Source organism: Hippopotamus amphibius, chromosome 1, assembly GCF_030028045.1.
Source record: "Hippopotamus amphibius kiboko isolate mHipAmp2 chromosome 1, mHipAmp2.hap2, whole genome shotgun sequence".
In the NCBI taxonomy this organism is placed as follows: domain Eukaryota; kingdom Metazoa; phylum Chordata; class Mammalia; order Artiodactyla; family Hippopotamidae; genus Hippopotamus; species Hippopotamus amphibius.
The window spans coordinates 187864578-187888051 of NC_080186.1; the positions used below are offsets into that span (position 1 = coordinate 187864578).

At 35.2% G+C, this 23474-nt stretch overlaps 1 protein-coding gene across 2 annotated transcripts in view; it reads right to left on the bottom strand.

Moving 5' to 3' along the window:
* The window catches only part of MAN2A1 (mannosidase alpha class 2A member 1), a 164426-nt gene that overhangs the window by 78839 nt on the left and 62113 nt on the right, over positions 1 to 23474 (bottom strand). For both annotated transcript variants that reach the window (XM_057737710.1, XM_057737718.1), the window contains 5 exons: positions 16921 to 17094; positions 14009 to 14195; positions 10207 to 10384; positions 4714 to 4916; positions 1702 to 1884 (listed from right to left, as the gene is read on the bottom strand). In XM_057737710.1, the coding sequence (XP_057593693.1) occupies positions 1702 to 1884; positions 4714 to 4916; positions 10207 to 10384; positions 14009 to 14195; positions 16921 to 17094 (925 nt within the window). The remainder of the gene's footprint in view (positions 1 to 1701; positions 1885 to 4713; positions 4917 to 10206; positions 10385 to 14008; positions 14196 to 16920; positions 17095 to 23474) is intronic.

The following is a 23474-nucleotide window of genomic DNA, read 5'->3' on the forward strand; positions in this document are numbered from 1 at the left end:
TTTCTCTAAGATGCCATTTTGTATGGGGATGCTTTTATAAGCTAAAAAAGCAACACCGAACATATGGAGGAACTGATGACAGGCCTTCTGGAGAGGTTATGAGACAGAAAATGTTCTGTAGCAAAAACCCAATGACCGGTACCCAAATCTCCTTCAACATGGCAGCCAGGGAGAGAGCAAGTAGGCAGAAGTGGAGGAGGATGACTTCTCTATTTCCTCTTAAGAGCTCTGTTCTGGTCTGGTTCCCAGTAGCCTCACTTTTAAACTCTCAATAAACCAAGGAGACCGGAACAGGTGAAAAAGAAAAAATGGAGTACCTGGCCTTACGTTCAAAAATGCTTTCTGTGGAAGAAATAACATCATTACCACCCAATAAGTATTTTCTACTTTAAGCCCAGCTCAACCTCAATAGATGGGTGCCAAATACATTTGCCATAAGAAAACTGAGAAGATATTCAAGGTACTACCTTGAATATATTTTTTAAAGACTCAAGTCAACTAATGAAATCTCAAGAATACTTTTTTCCCAAGTTTCTTGAAAGGCAGTCAAAACACTAACTAAAAATTTAATTAATCCTCATTACAATTAGTAGTATCAGCTGTGGATCAATTTTTTAATGATGACTTTATGTGCTATGTACACTTTCCACATATGAGAATACCAACAAAAGAGATTCGCTTTTTAAATCTATAATCAGAGCATATTTTTAATGATTTTGAAATATTATCAAAGCATAATCTGGAAGAAATACTAATCTAAACTACAGTGAAACAATAGGCAAAACTCCTCCCCCCAGTGTCAGAATCTCCTCTGTGCTGATCCTAACGAATGGTAGCCTCAGCTCTGGTATGACCATGGAAATCCCGCTATCACAAAAGGTAAGCTTATTGGGAAGCACTGTTTACAAAGCCCTCTGCTATTGTGAGAGCCAAAGCCTGTACTCATTGTTTCTGATCTACAAGATGAAAATAACTGAGTTCTACTCTCTCATTCATCTAACACACCATCTAAGAGCTAAAGATGTCTTTGATATCAATACCCAGGCCATCCCTTTTCAGCTCAATTCCTTATGTCATACATATACGACAAAGTTTCTAGGTTCGTCTACTTCCTGGCTATTATTCTAGGCTTATTCTTTTTTGTCAATGCCTCTTTCAAAAATGAGATGTCTAAGAACAAATTGATATGAAACAGGATGAAATTAAATGGCTATATAATGAAGTGGAGCTCTTTATCTCCCTAGATTGTAACTATGATTTATTTGATACGAAATCCTTGGTCAAGAAGGTAACCTCAATTACCACACTGTACTTGGGGAAAAGTGGGATCAGTTTTATAATACTGTTTTACTACTCCATTTATAGAAATGCACTACAATAAAAAGTTGGGACAGCCAGTACTTTGTCAACAGATTTCTTGAAAAAATGGTGGCTCTAAAAACTGGTGGTTTTTCTATAGCAATACTTATAAGGTATATAATTATTAAAAATGTGATCAAAAGATAAGCATTTTGGGCTGTCAGCATAAGTGAAAGTGTTTCCTTGGTGTGACACATGTATCTTTGAAACTGGTTTGATTTAGTGTGCTTTACTTCAATAAAATTTCAGTATTACAATTAAAAAAACACTTCATAAAAAGATAAAAGCTTATGACCCAAAATTTTAAAAGATTTTAAGTTCCCTTTTCAATAATGATATTACCTGGTACCATAATCCACAACCACCCAATCTTTTGCAGTTCCTGTGATAGCATCATGATGTTGAAATAGTCCCAAATTCCTTCTTGCTTCTGTCAGCATCAGGTAATGGGATGATGAAAGAAATTTACTTATCTTGTATTGCTGAGCTTGTTTCAGGGCGAAATAGTAAAGAATTTCAGCAGCCCTAATTGCATAAAACAGTCATTAATTTTTATTTCAAAACAAACATTTTAGTTTACTACCTGAAATAGGTGGCACTGATACATTTTCAAATTTTTTTCCCCCAAAATCCACGATTTCAGTACGATCAATTTATAAGACATATTGACAATAAACATTTCTATTAAACCACCAGTGTCTACCTAATAAATCTAAATTCTCCATCATCAAAGAACACCATGTCTTACTGATATAAGGGAGAGAAACCAGTATCCATTGGCAGCAAGATATGTCTATTTAAATATAACAGTGAAAAAATATCTCAAAGCAGTAAAAAACTGGATAAGTGTTTCTGTCCTTTCTTCTCAGCAGCATAGACATATACCATGAACTTCATCACCAGAAAGCCATTTACCCTCACATACATTCATTAAGAGGAGAGGTGGTAGGGAAATGCATGGCCACGTGAGTGTCACACTAACAGTAAAGGAGAGGAAGAAAATGATGGCCTGACAGCTCAGAGACAAGAGTTAGTCTAAGTGTTGAATGATAACATACAACACTATAGAGAATTTAACAATAGAACTGAAAGATGATAAAGCATATGTGGCCTTTTCTCATTTATTTTAAAGTAAAGAATAAAAGCACCTTAGCTTAAGAACAGTTTTGAGCAAGAATATAGGGATTTATGATTTTCACCTTTAAGTTTTTTCATCCGAGGATACGGTTCAAGATAGGTTTCTAAAAAGTTCTTTAAAAAGAGGCATGGTTTGATGGAGTAAAATATACAAGAAGGTTCTTTAGGACAAGCATGTTAAGATGATGGAGAGAAGAATCAAGGAAGCATGAAAATATATCATGATATCAGGAAAAATGGAGAAATTCAAACTACTTTAAAAAATAATCCTTTGAACTGCTGAAATAATTAAAAGACACTAAATAATCTTCATTTTTAAAAATTATCAGCCTTCTGAAATTCATGGCATGAGAATCACTGTAGTAGAATTAAGGAAATTGTATGTATATGTATACATATATACCCAGAGCAAATATTCCTGGTAATGGAAAGAGTACATATACATATAAATACTCCAAAATGTAAAAAAGTGGATTTTAAGAATATTTTCTTCTTTGTACTTTTCTATTATATACACATTTTTTACAAATGAGCTGAGGATGAAATATCATTATTATCATACAATAAACATTTTCAAATACATTAACTACATTTTGAAATTCAAATTACTATATACTTTATTATTTTAAAGCAGCAGAATTTTCAAAATAAATTACCAGTAGTAATGTATTTAGGCAACACCTTAAATAATTTCAATAAATTAAGACTGAACCAACATTCATAACTTTGTCACTAAAAAATACTTGACACTTAAAAATTATGCAGTGGTCCAAAAGAATTTCTACATTATTTAGTACTTGCTCTGGTTTTATCACAGATAAAATAGAATTTTAGAATAAAATAACAGAAAACTAACATTCTATTGGGTTAGAAGCAGAAATCTATAATATATAAATGCTATTTTGTTATAAATACAATAATATGTATTCATCTGGCACATCTGTGGATGCCCCCCCTCAAATAGTCAAAGGTTAGGCTTTTTAAACAACAGTTACTGTTAGTCTGTGAGAACAATAGCACGACAGCAGTAAAAATAATAAAAATACACACTACTATACCAAAGTACAACTCTTCATGAATGATATTCATAAAAAGGCAGTCCAAAATATACTCAATATCCACTAGTACATAGAAGAGGGCAGGCTTGATATAACTATTTATTTTTAATACTGAGATTCATCATGAAAATCAACCATCATGAATTCACAGCTTGAACTGAATTGACAATGAATTCGTCATGAAAATAAATTACCCTCTTGAGCGGTACATATTAAAAAAAAGCCTCAGGATTCCCTTGGGGTGGTTTCCCTTTATCAAAAAACAATGAGGCCAGTTACTTACAACTGTACTCTCCACCATGAAAGCCACTAGCCCCATGTGGCTATGCACATTAAAATTCATTAGAATTAAATAAAATTAAGAGTGCAGTTCCTCAGTCACACTGGTCACATTTCAAGTGCTCCACAGTTACATGTGGCTAGTGGCCACCACGCTGCATAAACAGTGCAGAAATAGATATTTCCATTACTGAAGAAAGTTCTATTGGACAGTAATGGAAAAGAACTGGATAATGCAGGTTTAGAGTGTTTTTATGTTTTTCTATTGACTTTTCTGTCTTCTCCATATCTGTTTACTTTTTCAACCAATCACTCTGCCTCCATCAGTTATCATCTCTTTCAAACGTTCCTCTTCGAAGCAGAAAATCATACCTATAGAAATGTGTTTCAAATAAATAAATAAGAACTAAGATGGAGTCTCTAAAGTTCTCCCACATATAAAATACATTGGTTTTAGAGTATATACTTTGAGGCCTACACTTTGGCTGCTGAAGAGACCCTATTTGCTCCTTTTGACGCTTGCCCGTTTCCAACAATTTAGCTTGCCAGATTACTGGCCTGCAGACACACAATGATGTCGCTGAATACTGTTATGGAGTGCAAATAATACAGGTAGTTTAATTAGAAAAATATAAAATACTGAATACAACTCCCAGCAAATCTAATTACATAAACTGCTTTTCCTTCCAGAACAAAAGCCTCTGAAATAATCTGATTATGGTTTGGAGACATATCTCTGATTACAGTAAAATTTCACAATTACACTAAATGCATCCTAACATTGCATAAATGCTGTATTTTATGCAAAACTCTATAGATAAGTTATGATAACATTAAAGAAGTGAAAAGAATAAATGTAGCTATCTAAAGGTAAATGTACCTTAAATGGGATTCCAATATCCTATCCATTCGTTTGTAAAAGGGTCTGGATGTAAAGTAGCCACTCCAGTAATGATCATCTCGGTCAGCATAAGTGAAAAAATCTCCACTTAGAACAGGGAACATTGATTGGCTTTTCTCTCTATTGGCTGCATCTTCTTTATCCAGTGCATCAAAATAATCGGATAAAGTCCCAAACTGTATCTAGTTAAAAAAAAAAAAGTTACATTTCACTTATTCACACATTCATCTCTACCTTAAAATTACTTCTAGCACTGAAAGGAAAAGTTACTAATAAATATTTAAGGCATGCTTCCAAGTTAAGATAAATATATAGCTCAGATTTACCCAAATGCAGGGGGAAAAGCACTCAGTGACTTTCTTTTACTTGCATCAAGTCCCAAATTAAACAAAGAGAAAACCTGTACACCTAAACAGTTAGAAGAGTTATTTAGAGCTACAAATTTGTGGATCTGAAGAGTCCTTACATATCTCTAGAATCTCTAAGTGTGCAAGGATCAGGATATGGAATAATCCAGAGATGAGTGGAAAGTGGGGGAAGCAGCAAAAATAAAAGACATATTTTGAGCAAAATGTTCCAGAATTCTGGAAAAACAGCTTTGTTAGCTATTAAGTATTTTCATATATGATACACACATACCTTCCCCTGGCCTCCCCTTCTCCCCAGTTTGTGTTCTTACAATGGAGAAAAGAGAGACTTTAAGAACAGCAGGTCATTTAAAAAATGGACTTTCTCTACCAGCAGGAAACAATGAATAGAGGTAAAACACAAAGAAGGACAAGAATTCCAAGGTTGACTGCTCAAAGGAAAAGGTTTTTCTGATTACTGACTCAAATTACTAGTACATAAATCAATTTTTATGAGCCCAAACTATTCCATAAATCCAAGGAAAAAAAACATCATACCAGACCTCATAAACAGATATTAAAAGGCAGTGTTGCTAGAGGTAAACAATTAAACAGGGAATGTGCTCTTTTTAATAAGATGCTAATTTTGTTGTTTCTGACCTTATACATACACACACAGACACACACAAGATACTGAGAGCCATTTGATTCAATGTGACAGAAAAATAATTAAAGTAGTCAAAAACAGTTAGTGGCACACCAGCAGTTATTAAGAGCAGCACAGAAGCTGGATCCTGACAATGTGGGTTTAAATTCCATCTCTACCACTTATCCTACATTGTGGTTTTGAACATATTATATAATGTCTCTGGGTCTCTCTATGTTACAGCTAATAGGGTTCTGAGTAAAATGCTTAGAAACATGACTGGCAAATAATGGTATAAACTTTAGCTATTATTCATCCAACGCAAAGACAAAATATCAACTGGAAACATAACAATGATATTAGTATGGCAAATATAAGTTATTATAATCTAATTGTGATATAATAAATTTTGTAACAGCAAAGTAGATGGCTATTTCCAAATCCTTATGCTTACATTAAAGAAAAGCAGTTTTCAACTATATTATCTACTCTTATCTTGGCTTCACCAAATATAGTGTTTCTTGGGCAAGTTAATCTATTCGTGCCTCAGTTTCTTCATATATAGTAGGAATAATTATAGTACCTACCAGAAAATGTTCAGAGAATTAAATAATTGTTAAAGTAAAGCACTTTACTTGAGGGCATTATGCTAAGTAGATAAAGAGAAAGATAAATACTGTGTGATCCAACTTACATGTGAAATATAATAACAATAATACACTTAGGGAAAAAGAGCAGATTTGTGGTTACCAGAGGTGGGGGGTAGGGAGGAGGAATTGGAGAAAGGTGGTCAAAAGGTATATACTTTCATTTATAAGAGAAATAAGTACTAGGAACGTAATGCACAACATGGTACCTATAATTAACTTTGTTGTATGAAAATTGTGAAGAGAATAAATCCTGAGTTCTCATCACAAGGAAATTTCTTTTTTTAATTGTATCTATATGAGAAGATGGATGCTAATTAAACTTACTGAAATAATCATTCCACGATAAATGTAAGTCAAATCATTACGCTATACATCTTAAACATAAACAGTAATATATCAATTATATCTCAGTAAAACTAGAAAAAAATTTTTAAAATAAAGCACTATAAAAAGTTAACATCAAATCATAATCTCTCAATACATTTTAGTTAATATTAAGTATTACTCCTTAATCTTATTACTAGGAAGCAGAATGTAACTACTAGGAAGCAGAATGTGTGTGGGGGAACCTATAAGAAAGGAGGGTCACAATTACAGGGAAATACAGCATTAACTTCAGACCCAGTAGATACAGATGAGCTCAATAACCAATGCTATACTGAAGAAAACGAAACTAGAAGACTTATACTATCAGATGGTAAGATCTATTATAAAGCGGTAGTAATTAAGACAGTATGAAATCAGTCAAATAGACAAAAGTGAATACAAAGTCTAGACACAGACCCACACATACATTTATCTCACTCATGATTAATGATAAAGATGATGCTGCAGTGCAATGGGCCAACTATGATCATTTCAACAAACGGTGCTGGATATTCACATGGGCAAAAAGTATCTTGATCCCTCCCTTCACACAATACACAACAATCTATTCCAAATACACTACACACCTAAATGTTGAAGGTAAAACAATAAATCTTCTAGAGGATACCTTCATAAGAAATATATTTTCATGACCATGGGGTAAACAAAAATTTCTTAAGCAAAACATAACACACACTAACCACAAAGGAAAATACTGCTGTATTAGATTCAATTAAAATTAAGAATTTCTGTTCATCAAAAGACAGCATTGAGAGAGAAAACACAGGCTACAAAGTGGGAGACAATATTTGCATAACTTTAATCTGAAAAAAGACTCAATCCAAAATACATAAGAGAACTATAAATGGTTACGAAAAAGACAGATGACCCAATTTAATAAAAAAATCATCAAAAGACTTAAATAGGCACTTCACAAAAGATGATACCCAAATGGCAACAAACTTACAAAAAGAGACTCAACCTCATTAACTACCAGAAATACAAAATAAAATCATCACATCTATCATAAAAGATTAAGAAAAAAAATCTCGACAATACAAAGCCTGAGTAAGAAAACAGAGCAAGTGAAGCTGTCATACTATGCAATATTCAGTGTATCTATTTGGGAATCTTGTTTGGCAATATCTACTGAAGTTGAACATGTTTATACCCGATAACCCCAAAACTCCATCTCATTTTATACCCACATAAACTCATACTCAGGTATACCAAAACATACACAAAAAGTTTAAAGCAACATTATTTGTAATAGATAAAAACGAAACAACCCAAATGTTCATCAACAATAAAATGGATAAATGGCAGTATATATCTATCTATCTATATCAAATGGATACTAGAAATACTGTACAGCATTGGGACTTCCCTGGTGATCCAGTAGCTAAGATTCTATGCTCCCAATGCAGGGGATTAGATTCCTAGTCAGGGAACTAGATCCCACATGCCGCAGCTAAAGATCCCACATGCCACAGCTAAAGATCCCACATGCCGCAAGGAAGACCCCACATGCCACAACTAAGACCCGACGCAGCCAAATAAGTAAATATTAAAAAGAAAAAAAGAAATGCTATACAGCATTAAAAGTTAATAAACTACTGTTATAGCAACACGTAACAGTGGATGGATGAATTTCAAAAACATAATGTGCAGCAAAAAAAGGTAGACACAAAATAACACATATTTAAGATTCCCTTCTCATAAAATTCAAAAACAGGCAACACTAATTGTGGTGACAGAAATAAAAATAGTGGTTACTTTTGCAGGAATCGGTAATGACTTGGAGGACATCTGTGGGACCCTTCCAGGGGCTTTAAATGTTCTACATTTTGATCTGGATGGTGGTTATGTGTGGGGTGGGCGGGTGGGTGCGATGGTTTATTTATTTATTTTACTGACGTATAGTTGATTTACAATGTTGTGCCAATCTCTGCTGTACAGTAAACCGACTCAGTTATACATATATCTACATTCTTTTTTTTATATTACACGGGGATTTTAAAACTTGAAAATATTCTCTGTATACTTAACAGTTTGTCTGTATGATGCATACTATGTGATACATCAACTTTTAACTGTTCTAGTGGGCAAACAAAGGAGGAAATAGGTAAAATACTAAAAGCAGGATTAAATTCTTCAGAATCATGCAGTGGATCCTTCTGCAGACCTCAAAACCATTCCTCAAGAAGATATATTTAGAGATAAGATATCCACAAACATACATACTCTTCTATTCAAACGTCTAAGTATGCTCTTTCTCTTTGAGATTACAGGGATGATTTAAACATAGGCCCAATGCTCAGAGTTTATAACATGGTAGAAATTCAGTTTTAAGTATCCTGAATAATCTTGATATTTTATTTAAGTTTATTTATCTATCTGATATTAAGTTTACTTAATACACTTGAATTCTCACTACATAAAATGTGGTACATCATAACCTTTCTAATTTCCTACCCAGTTATATCACTTCCTCTCTATAGTATTTACACAGATCTTTCATTGTCTTAAAGGTTCATATGTGATATAATAAACATGTTGGATAACTGATTTTCTCATATAGGGTCCAACACATGATGACTCGTTCAAATCCTGACTCACAACGCATCTGCTAAAAAAAAAAAAGTTTTTATGAGATCAGGAAAATTTGAATCTCGCTGAATATATAATTAAATTACTGTTAATTTTTTAGATGTGATAATGGCATTATGATCATATTTTACACAGAGTCCTTGTCATTTAGAGATACATACTGAAGTGGTTATAGACAAAAATACACAACCTGCTGAGATACGCTCCAAAATAATTCGAGAGAGAGGAGTGCGATGACAGTGGGGCACAGCTGAAACAAGAGTGACCTTGAGTTGATGATTGCTGTAACTAAGTTATGGATATGGGAAGCGGGGGTGGAGTGGAGGGAACAATTTATGTTATTCCCAAAACTTTAGGGTACATTTTAGTCTTTCCATAGGAGGGGGGCAAAAGAGCAAGAATGACAGACAAATGATTAATTTTAGAAGCCTTCTCATCTAAGAAAAATGCTAGTGCAGTCTCTGGATACAAGACATTTGTTTGCAAAATTCTTGACATGTGCATCTGCATCTGCCAGTCACACTACTAAATCACAGGATGCAATTTTAAGAAACAACAAACTTTCAGTGCTGGTGGGGAAAGAGGGCATTACTGGAAAATGAACATCACAACTTAGTAGGTGCATGTTTTCAATTACATAAATTAATGCCTCTTTAACCCTCAATGAGTGGTAAGGAAAGGACAACTTTAGAAATGGAACTGTAATATAATTTCCTCTTCATTAATTATACTTTTGCAGAAGAACTACATATTTTAAGAAATACTGGGCTATGGGACAAAGAAACTAAGGCTCCTTTTAATAATGAAGACTCAACTTCAAATACAGTATGACAATAAAATATTTTCTCATTACCTTAACATTATATTGAGAACGAGAATTCATATAATCAAAAAGCAGTTGGTAATTCTTGAACTGATGATCCCATTCTGTGCGTTCGCAGTAGCGGAAATCATCTCCTAGTGGGGCCAGGACAACTGTGGTACGGAAAAGCTTTGACTTCTTTCGGTACTGGTCTAAAAGCATCTCAGCCCTACAAAAGAAAAAAAGAAAACAGGAATACTGCTAAGAAAAGAACAATGTGGTAACTCATTAAAAAGTGTATAATATTAAAATATTGTATATTTTACCTATATTCTAGCTTAGCATGATTTATGAGGCATATTTTTTAACTACCATACTAATTTTTATTATCCCTTTAAAATATTCATAAATTCTTATCAGAGGGAAAAAAAAAAAAACCTATAGTTTTCCAATGGAATATCCTTAGAGAAGTAAAGTCACATACCAACTTCGACATATAATTTCTGGGGGCATCAATGCCCTCCTAACGTTTGGCCACAGAGATTGGCTCCCAGATAGCCTGTGTCATTAAATAATTTAGTCCAAAAAGACAGGATTTCTCATCTATGTGAACTCTGAAGTTTGCTTTGACTTAATATCCCTTTCTCTAATTTAATCTAAAATTGCCTAATTAAACATAAAAAGGTATTTTGAATGAAGCCAATTATAGAACCACATTTCCTTTTCTAAAGGAAGAAAATCAACTCACTTAACACCTTCCATCAATAACCTGAGTATTCCTCACGGTGTCCTTCTTAATACTGATCAACAGATAAAGCTTAGGAGCTGAATGAGCTATTTTGGTTTCTATCTCTCTGGGCCCTAACCCATGACTCAAAAGGTCAGCTAAACACAATGTGCTGTTGTGCTTTTGTATTTCATGTCCTCATATTCTGTAGAAAACCCTTTGGGAGATGATGAATTGGCGACCCATTTGAGTAAGTCTCAGAAACTAAGAGGAAGGGCTTCTGAAAGTGAAATTAAACAAGCAGATGAACCCAGAGTACTTATCCATACTTCTAATGCCAAAGCTTAAAAAAACAGTGATAAACGACAAATATGTTTTTTTTATACAGTATTCCAAATTTCATTTCAGGGATTATCCAGAAGTAGATTCTAATCCACAATATAAAATTTTTTAAAGACCTCTCAAAGAACATCAATGATGGAAAGAGGCATTTTATAGAAATTATAAAAAAATCTAACTAAATCTAGAATCTCATATGATCTTTTTATGTTGACAGTCTCTGAAAATGCTTTGCAAATATTAAATTAGCAAAAATTTAATAACTTGGTGAGTAAAATATAACCGTAATATTCTTATATAACATATAATACTTAGTTTTCTGAGATTGGCACTCAATATAGTACTTAATTTTTACTAATATTCCACATTTTCCAAAAAAAATTTAGATTATTACTTATAATTTAAAAAAAACCACATACAATGAGATTAATCACATAGGAAGATATATAAGACCAAAAGAAATGAGGAAAAATACATACATAAATCACAGATATAGAATGTAGTACGAATGAGCATCCAACTAGATCCCCCAGGCAACCATAAAAAAGGGTACGTGATCATTTAAATGCATCCCAAGGCTTACTACTAGATATATTTTGCATGTATATGTGTAAAACACATAAGAGGAGAGAAATCACAAATTTTAATGAAGTGCCTTTTCTGTTCAGCATTTATCCTAACTCCCAAGCTTCTGCTCAGAAAGTGCCAATGCTGGGAAAGCCAAGGGACCAACCAAACCCACTTGGCAGGTAGTGGATACTCACTAAATATATGGTAAACTTATGACAAATGCATTGACCAACATCACATTTAACGATGTGCAGCTGCAATCTGCTCTTCACTTATTCTACCAGCTAAGAAAGTGCACTTGACTAGAACAACGAAAAAAAAAAGAATTCCCTGAAACATCAAATCACCTGACATGTAAATCATCATCATATGCAAAATATAGGGCACTGGAGCAAAAACTGAACTTGATGATGAATGGTATTTCTTTATCTGCAAAGCAGAGGAACCTGATAAACTGAACGTAATGAATGTATCACCTATACATTAGACTTAAATTTCATTTTCTTTAGGATATTAAAAAATCAAGTGCCATTAAGCTGGAATGCCCGTGTTTGATCTCTGTTCTCCACAGCATCAAAAGGAAGGTGATAACCGCATGGGAAATAACCATTAGAGCTAAGACTTCAAGACGTATAAGAAGTTAAAAAAAAAAATCTATGTAAACATTATATAGATTCATTCATCAGCATGTCCCAGGTGCCTGGAAACCACTTTCAGGATCACTAGAACTGACTGAGCACAAGGTGCGTTCTTAGCGGATGGGAAGAGGGAGGAAGGGTAATCTTTGAAGGGTTCTATGACATAGCAACAGGATTACACAAAATGGTTCTTAGGTACTCTCAACAGCACCCAAAATAGAAAAAGAGGGTCCTCACAATATCTGTGGGTGCACTGGGATTGCCCATCTAAAGCATCTGGTTACCCTTCAGAAAGGCTCCTATCATCCCTGACCACAGAAGATGAGAGGAGTGTAAATACCATTCCGTGGCAAAAAGCTGTTTTCCCAAGTAGCCAGCAACGATCCCCCCACCGCCACCAACCCACCACCATTTCCTTTCCATTACACCTTTCACCACATAATATACTGGATTCTCCTCTTATGCCTAAATAGCCTGATGCTAGAAAGCAGGCTGTTCAGGGTCTCTTATTAATCCTCACTGCTCTGGAAACCAAGAAAATGAAACCAGGTTGATCCCAAATCTTGGATAGTTTTTCAAAACAACTATGAAAGCCAGATTTTCATACAAAGGATCCACGGCTTCAAGAAGCCTGCCATGCTAAAATACTTCTGTGTCTGCCACAGTAAGAGGCTCACACAGGAATATTTTCTTTATGGCCACAAGAACTCACTCAATGCCAAAAGACCCAATCTCACCTTCATCCTCACATACACTTTTTAAAAAACATTTTTAAAAAACAGATTTGACTGAGCACAGAGCAACAATCTTACTTTATTTAAAACGCTATATTATTTTTTTTAGCAGAGTTGAGTGGTTTATGTTACACCATAATGTTTTATTTTAATACATTACATGCCACTAATTTTAAAGTGAAGAAATTAAACTTTGAAAGCACCAGAATTAGAAGTATAGGTAGCTTGGTTTAATGAGATGCTTCCATCATTAGGACAGTCATCTTCTAAGAAAAAAAAGTAATTCATTCCTTTGATTTTTATTTAACAATCTTTAAGTATAAATATTCCTAATTACAGTTTTCTGTAAGTCAAAAATATCAGAAAGAGGCAAAGACATGTATTCATCAGAGCTGGGCAGCATTCACTATTACTGAAATTGTTATTAAGGGAACAGATAATTATACTCTTTATGTGTTCCATTTCAATAAATGTGTTTCTGCAGTTGGGGTGCTTTTCTTACCAATTTATACCATAGAGACCATAAGTTTTATTATCAACAGAAGTATACGAGATCAGTCAAACACAGTAGAAGGCTTTTATAAGGAAGGAAAAGGAGACAGTAATAACAGTGTATTATAGGTTATCCATTGTATATTGATCTACTATTGTTCACTTTCCATTAAGATATACAAGACAAACAGTCAAGGCTCTGGCACTTTCAAGTTGCTTTAGATCTAGTTTGAATGAATACCTTGAACAAGGACAATACTGGCTACTAAAACCCATTTATGCAACGCTTCAGCAACAAGTCACTAATGCTTGCTTGTTCAAGATGCTGTCTTACAAAATGCATATTTTCATACCTGTTCTGGAGATTTCCAAGATATATTGTTTCTGGGGGGACTCCCCAGGGACAACCATATCTGCCTCCAGGAAGCCGTTTAAAATCAAACTGGCAGCATATTTTAGGATCAGGTCCACAAGTGTGAGGGATGTCATAGCTGTAGAAGGGCATCATGTGGCAAAAAATATCTGTGACAGATCCCAGATCTAAAATAAAGAGCCAACAGACAAATCTACATTTATAAATTTTGTTTTCCCAAAACTGTTCAAAACGCCAGTACTTTACAGATACATAATACAAGCTCTACCCTAAATCAACAATCCCTTTAACTACTAGTACACACACCCCAGCAGCAATTAATGACCACTAGCCAGAAGGAAGATACTCCCATTTCAGTCTCTATCTACCTCTTCTATTATCTAAACTTAGCTGAGATAGAAAAGCCCCATCAAAGCAGCATCTGCTGACCTGGAAGGATATAAACTGAGCAGAAGCAAAACTTATAACTGGCTCATCTAAAATTACGGCCATATCCAACCCTGGTTGCCAGCTCCTGCCACATCTGCTCCCACCTCAGGTAATAGGACACTCTGAGAGAGACCATTAGCTGCAGAGGCTGGGTGAGAAGAAGAGAGGAAGCAAGTAAAAAGGGAAACTGGAAGAATAAGGGAAGAAGAGGGAGGGGGTTATGAAAATACTAGGGAAACACTGGTCTTGCAGTGATAAGAAAGAAGTGCACTCAGGAAAGTTTGTGGAGTCACCCTGATGTTCACCAATAAAGAACCAATGTGACTTTTCTCCACAGAGGCAGAGGAAAAGTAAAAGTAATTTTCAAAGCAAAAAGAAGAATCAAAACAAACCAAACAAAAAAGATACAGAAAATGAGCACTGGTTCCTGACACAGAATTGTTTTTAATTGAAACCTCAATGCTGGTATGTGTTGATATCACTGCTTTGAAGAGGTCAGAAGCCTCCCACCAAATAAGTTTGAAGGACTTCAATAGGAGTTAAAAGTGGTATCTTTTTATGATTCTGACCTATAAATACCTCTTCCCTTTTAGGTATGGATCTCCAATTCTCAGCAATGTATTGCTTTTATAACAAAGACAGACGATAAGAAAAAACAAGCAACATGTACATTAAAAAAAACGAAAACTGCTTCATTAAGAACCAAAACACACAAAGAAGCTCAACTTAATTCCAAAACATCACTTTAAAGCAACATGTCCCAATCTATCGGGTAAGTCCTAAAATATTCCAGTTTTATCTCATACTCCATTTAGTTAAAATAATTACCAGGTTTTTCCCAAACTTTAAAGCTCTTATAATTTGTATATTTGTGTGCTGTGAGTTGTTTCACTGAATCACATTCATCATTGTGATACCACGGATGCTGGTCACTAACGCTTGCTACCTGCAGAGGTTGTCAGTCCCAGGACTGATGGCAACTTCCCCTCCTTTTTGCTATGAATCAAGGACATACTCTACATCCCACTACCTCTCCTCACACCATACTATTTAGCAGCTCATTTACACATTTCAGTTTATCTGCTGTATTTGGTGGTGTTTGTCTTTTATCAAATTAGACTATAATTTCCTTATAGACAAGGATGTTTTCTATATTCTTAGCATGGTATTAAATACATAAAAGTACTCAGTAATTTCATGCTAATGGATATTTACAGGCAATTCGAATGCAAGCAGTAGTTTAAGTAGGGCTTCCTCAAATTAATAATCTTTTTTAAAAAAATTAATATGTTCCTTTGCATTTGATCAAACTATACAGGATGCAATCCTCTACAAGCTCTTGTTTTCCCTGCAGGTTTAATTTTCCAGGATAAAAAATTATATAGCTAATATGTTTCCTTGTCGAAGAAAACAACAGTAAATATAAAGATACCCTCTAAATTTACAAATGATTTTTCTGAAACACTGAAGCAGGGTCCAGATTACACACAGCAGCAAGTATGATGTAATGCAGGGATTTCTGAACATTATCTTAGCAATGAAATCCTTTTTTCAGATGAGATTTTACCAAGAACTTAATACTGATGGCGGTATATATAGGGGTTAGGGACCTGGGCTTTGGAACAGCACAGAACTGGATTCAAATCTTGGCTCTGTACCCACTGCCTGTATGATTTTTTGCAAATGGCTTCACATATCTAAGCCTCCATTTCTTCACCATTAAAAAGGGATAATAATAGAACCTAATTTAAAGAATTATAAAGATTCAGTGAGTGAATATAAAGCATATAACACAATGCATGGCCCATAATAAGGATTCGATAAATAAAATTAAATAAGAAAACAAGTGTTCTGAATTACATGGGGGTTAGGAAAGGCAAAAGGCCTCTCAAGAGGCCTAAATCTTGTCACCTTTCTCCCAGCAAAGAGCTGGAGAAGTATGTCCTTGGAACACCTGGGCGCCCACAAAAGAGTGTGAAAACAAGCGACATAGGTAGTAGGAGGGCTGTTCTAGGAGGACAGGATTAAGGTTTTAAAAGGCAATTCTTACCAGATGTAGAGACAGTAGAGACAGAAGGAAGAAACATGGGCTGATTATGAGATACATGACTAGATATCAGTTCCAGTGCATGTCCAACTTTGTGATAAAACAGGTACTTCTCAAAACAGAAGCAAGTGAAAGCATCATTTGCAAAAGACTAATTTCTTATATTTATTTACTTCCTTTAGGCTTAAAAAAGAATCTATAATGTTCTAGAGATAAATATCTTCACCAATGCTTAAAAGACTCCTGACACAAATACGCTGAAAAAATAATTACGTGTATCTTTAGGCAAAAAAAAATTACGTGTATCTTTCAAGACTGACACTCGGAATAAAACCCACAACAGCATGAGTTCATAACCCCTGTGAAATAACATGTAGGTCAAATGAGATCTTCAGCTTTCATCAAATGCTACATACCCCAACTCTGTCTCCAAAAAAACTCCAGCGTTTTATGCAATGAGAAATGTTTTTTAACTGCATAATGAACTCTCTGGATAAGCATGTGAGAAAATCCAGCACGTTTTAGAAGATAAGCCATTGTTGGTGAATGTCCAAAAGGATCGATAGACCAACCAGACCGAGGTTTCACCCCTGTTGATAAAGAAAATAAGTGTTATGGTTTTAAACTGATAAATGAAATACAAGAAGTCACAACAAATTTAGACCCGTCAGAGTCCTTCAGTCCCCTGGGTTCTAAGATAAAGGGGAGCCCAGCACGACCCTCAGGGGGCATGCCCAGCAGGACCCCCTGAGAGGAGGATTCTGCTACTGCGTGTTCCCCCCAGGCAGGGTGAACCCACTGGATGTTAATCAGTTGGAAGTGAAATAAGCACTCTGCCACCTGACAGACATTAGAAAGCTGCTGCACTCAGTGGAGCCAGAGAATCAACCAGGGCCAAGTCACTGCCCTCTAGGATGCAACAGAGCTGCATAACCCAGCCACTCGCTGTTATGTAACATACAAAAGTAACCTCAGGCATTTCAACTGGTACTCCCCAACTCCAACATTAAGGGATTTTAGGCTATCTTTTACACCTTAACAAGAGTCCCAAATCATCATAGCATACAGTAGCAGAACTGGGCAAAATAACTGTACCATATTTCATTAAATCTTAAGGCATTTTGATGCTGGTACATTCTACCAAGAATGGGCCAATAGAATTTTTCACACCTGACACACCAATTCTAAGAGTGAAGGACTAAAGCTATATCTCAATTTCACAGAGGATAAAATATAAAAAAAACCAAAATAAATGCATGGATTAGGATTAATGAAATAAGGTTATTCATTAAGCGTTATACAAATCTGATCTTTTATTTATTCAGGATTCTCAAAGAAGGCTTCTACAAACAACCTATAAATCAACATAAGTAGTATAACTGTGTACATTTTTTCACTCATTTTTTCACTGTTTAGCACCCTTCATATACTGAAGACTAAAAGAGGCCCCAGGATTACAAAAATGAGTTAATCTTGATCCTGATTCTAGATGCAGAGATTATCATGCAAATAGGTGTAACCCAGGATCACAGAGAAGAGAACAGAGAGAACTCTGTAGAACAATATTGAAGATTAACACAGAGATGAGAAGCCACCAAAGCGACTGAGAAGGAAAAGTCAGAACTGTCAGAGGGCCAAGAGAATGTATCAAAACTCAAAGTGACCATATAAAGTTTGTCCATTTCAGGTATGTAATTTACTTCCAAAAAATTATAAAGGATCTTGAACTAGTAATTTTGGGTTTTTGTTGTAGTTTAGGTTTAGCAATTCTGAAACTTTCATGTGTTTCAAGACTGAGTAAATTACGATGAAGGAGCCAGGTTTTATACTGTTAAGAAAAAGAACTACAAAATATGTAAATATGTAAGAGTAGAACCCTATGACACTGAGTTGAAGTAGGAGATAGTAGTACTAACTTATGAGTAAATATACATATATACACACAAATGTATATATTTAAACAAACTCTATATATTAAACACACACACACATAAATTTCCTAGCTCAGTGCACTAGGAGAGCTGATTGACAGTAACATCTCAGTACCAATCAACACATCTTCAATCCCAGACCCTGACCTCTAAATGCCATGCTCTATTAAAAATGATCTTAAAGAAATGATTATTCCAGGGCTGAGGTTAGGAACGTGCAAGATAACCCTGGACCATATTCTTGGGGCATAAATTAAAGAAATGGTCAAAAAAGCAATGGGAACATATAAAAATAAATCAGGAGAGTTGAAGGGGCTTCCACTGGCCAGATCCAGGACAACTGGTGCATCAAAACAAATAATAACAGTACTGGACTATAACCCATTGAATAAAATAAGAATCTATGACCTCACAAATAAATTGGAAATAAAAAGGAAAGCTCTGGGACTTTCCTGGTGGCAGTGGTTAAGAATCTGCCTGCCAATGCAGGGGACATGGGTTCAATCTTGGGTCCGGGAAGATCCCACATGCCCATGCACCACAACTACTGAGCCCACGTGCCTCAACTACTGAAGCCCGCGCATGCCTAGAGCCTACAACTTCTTTTGTGCTCTACAACAAAAGAAGCCACCACAATGAGAAGCCCATGCACCACAACAAAGAGCAGCCCCAGCTCACAGCAACTAGAGAAAGCCCGTGTGCAGCAATGAAGACCCAACACAGCCAATAAATAAATTAATTAAAAAAAAAAAACAAAAAAACAGGGACTTCCTAGGTGGCACAGTGCTTAAGAATCCACCTATGCAAGGGACATGGGTTCGATCCCTGCTCCAGGAAGATCCCACATGCCACGGAGCAACTAAGCCCATGCGCCACAACTACTGAACCTACACTCTAGAGCCCGAGAGCCACAACTAATGATGAGCCCACATGCTCTGCAACTACTGAAGCCCGCGTGCCTAGAGCCTGTGCTCCACAACAAAAGAAGCCACCACAATGAGGAGCCCATGCACCACGTGAAGAGTAGCCTCCTTCTGTGTAACTAGAGAAAGCCCATGTGCAGCAACAAAGACCCAACACAGCCAACAAATAAATTAATTTAAAAAAACACCATCTCCTGAGTAGATGGGTTTAAAAAAAAAAACGAACATTCTTCCTTTTAGTATTAATATAATGCTAACTAATAATCATAGACAGAATGATGGAATTGGAAAATCATCAGTGGATCCTAAAACTAAAAGTTTGATGAGGAACAGGATATTTACCTATTCTCAATTTATCTCCTAGAAATTAGTAATTAATTCAAAAGGCAGGAAATGTAACAGTGCAGTAAAGAAAGTTAAAACACACAACGTAAACAAATGATCAAGAACACTGTCACTAATATGGGAGCAGAGAGATGACAAGCACCTCTGATAGGATGCGCTGAGGACAACAGAAAATAACTGCAGTGATATTCTAGCAAAATAGATGGGGTTAGATTACAAGACAGATCAGACAGATAAACAACCTAAAGCAAATCATAAGGAAATACACAAACTCAAATTGAGAGCCTTTCTACAACAGAGGTCTGCCCTCCTAAAAATATCAAGGTCAAGAAATCCACAGAAAGGCTGAGGAACTGTTCAAGTTAAGGAGACTAAAAAGACATGACAACTAGAACCAATACATGATCCTGGGTTGGATCCTGGACTGGGAGGGGAAAAAGCAGCCTCTGTTAAAGCACATTATTGACACAATTGACAAAATTTTAATATAATCTGTGAACTATACTATGGTATTGCTGCTGACACTCCTGATTTGATAACTATCTTCTGCTTATCTAAGGAAACATCCTTATTTCTTATGAAATAACACAATGATGTATTGAGAGACAAAGGGACAAGATTCCTCCAACTTACTCTCAAATAGTTCAGAAAAAAATGCACACAAATCTAACCAGAGTTGTCCATTTGGTATCCAAGGAGATTGGTTTCAGGAGCCCTGAAGATACCAAAATCTTTAGATGTCAAGTCTCTTATATAAAATGGTGTAGTAGTTGCACATAACCTACACACAGCCTCTTCCATACAGGCATACCTCAGAGATACTGTGGGTTCAGTTCCAGACCACTGCAATAAAGAGAATATCACAATATTCTGGTTTCTCAGTACATATAACATTTACGTTTACTGTAGTCTATTAAGTGTACAATAGCATAAGGCTAAACAAACGTACATACCTTGGTTAAAAAATACTTTGTACGTGGAGAAAAAAGAACCCTTGTGCACTGTTGGGGGGAATGTAAACTGGTATAGCCACTATGGAAAACAGTATGGAGAATTCTCAAAAAATTAGAAAGAGAATTACCATATGACCCAGCAATTCCACTCTGAAGAAAACAAAAACATGACTTTGAAAAGATACAGGCACCCCCTATACAGTGCTATATAACAATAATGTTCATTGCAACATTATTTACAATAGCCAAAATATGGAAGCAACCTAGGGATCCAAAGATGGACCAATGAATAAAGAAAATGTGGGGGGTGTGTGTGTGTGTGTTTGTGTGTGTGTATAAAATGGAATCCTATTCAGGCATATAAGAGAATGAAATCTCACCATCTGTGACAACACTGATGGACTCTGAGGACACTGTGCTGATGAAATAAGTCACACAAAGACAAATACTGTATGATTTCACTTACATGTGGAAGCTAAAAAACAAATCAGATGACAAGCATAATAAAACATAAACAAAGTCACAGATACAGAGAACAAACAGGTGGTTGCCAGAAGACAGGGGGCTTGGATAAGGAAAGAAATAGATGAGAGAGATTAAGAGGTACAAACTTACAGGTGCAAAATGAATGAGTCACAGGTATGAAATGTACAGTGGGGAATATCGTCAATGACTATGTAATATCTTTGCATGGTGACATATCTAAACTTATCCTGATGATCAATTTGAAATGTATAGAAATATCGAATCACTGTTGTGTAACAAGAACTAATATAATGTTGTAGGTCAGTTATACTTCAAAAACAAACAAACTCATAGAAAGAAGAGATCAGATCTACGGTTACTAGAAGCGAGGGTGGGAGGAGAGGGAATTGAATGAAGGCAGGCAAAAGGTTCCAGTTATAAAGATAAATAAGTACTAGGAATGTAACGTACAACACGATATATATGATGAACACTGCTGTATGTTACATGTGAAAGTTGTTAAGAGAGTTAAATCCTAAGAGCTCTCATGACAAGAAAAAAATTTTTTTCTGTTTCTTTAATTTTGTGTCTATAAGGTGACAGACATTCACTAAAGTTATTGAGATAATCTTTTCACGATGTATGTAAGTCAAATCACTATGCAGTATATTTTAAACCTACATAGTGCTGTGTATCAATTATATCTCAATAAAACTGGAAGAAAAACAAAACAAAACTTTATTGCTAAAAATCAGCTAACCATGGCTAGCCTTCAGCAAGTCACAATCCTTTTGCAACAGTAACAAAGATCACTGATTTCAGATCACCATAACAAACATAATAACAATGAAAAAATTTGAAACATTGCTAGAATTACCAAAATGTGACACAGAGACACAAGTGAACAAATGCTGTTGGAAAAATGACACCAATAGACATGCTTAACACAGGATTGTGACACAACTTTAATTTGTAAAAAATGTAATATCTGAGCATAGTAAGATGAGGTACACCTGTAATTTAAATCATCTCCAGATTACTTATAATACATAATACAATGTAAATTTTATGTAAATAGCAGTAAATACAATGTAAATACTACGTAAGTAGTTGCCAGGCATGGCAAATTCACCTTTTCTTATTTGGAACTTTCCAGAATTTTTTTTTTCAATTATTTTCCAGCCACGACTGGTTGAATTGTCAGACGTGGAACTAGTGAATACAGAGGGCCAACTCTACAGGATATATAAGACCCCTTCCCAAATACTATCATGCAATTCTTTAAAAATTTGAAATGAAATCAAAAGTTACAAAACAAACAAAAGATGTATGTGTTGTCCCAAATAACTAGGACAGAATAAGCTTACAAATAAGAATAAAAATCAACATGAAAAGTTACAGTGATGTCTGAGATTTTATCATCACTGGTGATCTTTTCTATATCAAAATCACAAGATACACAGGAATAGCAACCTAGCTGCAACAGATTAAAGAATCCCTGAGAAGTAATGATGTAGAAGGGAGAGAATATAAATTACATTTTTAAAAACTGATATGAAAGGAGGTGAAAGCTAGGGAGACATAGAGGGGAACCCAGTATCCTGCTAGGATTTTCCTTGGTATAAGAGAATCTTTGTTTTTTTTCTTTTTTTTAAGGGGGCAAGTGACAAATTTAGTGGAAAATGCCATATAAGAAAAATCCAAAATTTTATAAAGAGGGCATGTATGCCAATAAAAACCAGGAAAGATTTTGTGTTTTCATGTAAGAATAAGATTGTCAAACTATAAAAAAGTAAAAACAAGAAAAATTACAGGAAACAATCATTAAACCACTCAATTACTGGCAAATCTAGTAGACTTAAAAATTAGAACATGAGCAATATGAATAATTTAATTAATAAAATTGGATTATTCCAAATATATCTAATATTAAAGCTTATGAGGTGTCAGACAACAGTTACAAAATGGATATTTTAGGCAAAAGATAACCTTAAAAACTCAAAAAAGTTTCTAATGGTCAAATTTATATAATAAAATTCATAAAAGCAGAAATTAACCACTAAGACTAAACAATTTAAAAACTATTCTTTGGGACTTTTCTGGTGGCACAATGGTTAAGAATCCACCTGCCAATGCAGGGGTTCGAGCCCTGGTCTGGGAAGATCCCACATGCTGTGGGGCAACTAAGTCCGTGTGCCACAACTACTGAAGCCCATGCACCTAAAGCCCAGGCTCCCCAACAAGAGAAGCCACTGCAAGGAGAAGCCCACACACCACAACGAAGAGCAGCCCCCGCTCACCCGCCACAACTAGAGAAAGCCCACATGCAGCAATGAGAACCAACACAGTCAAT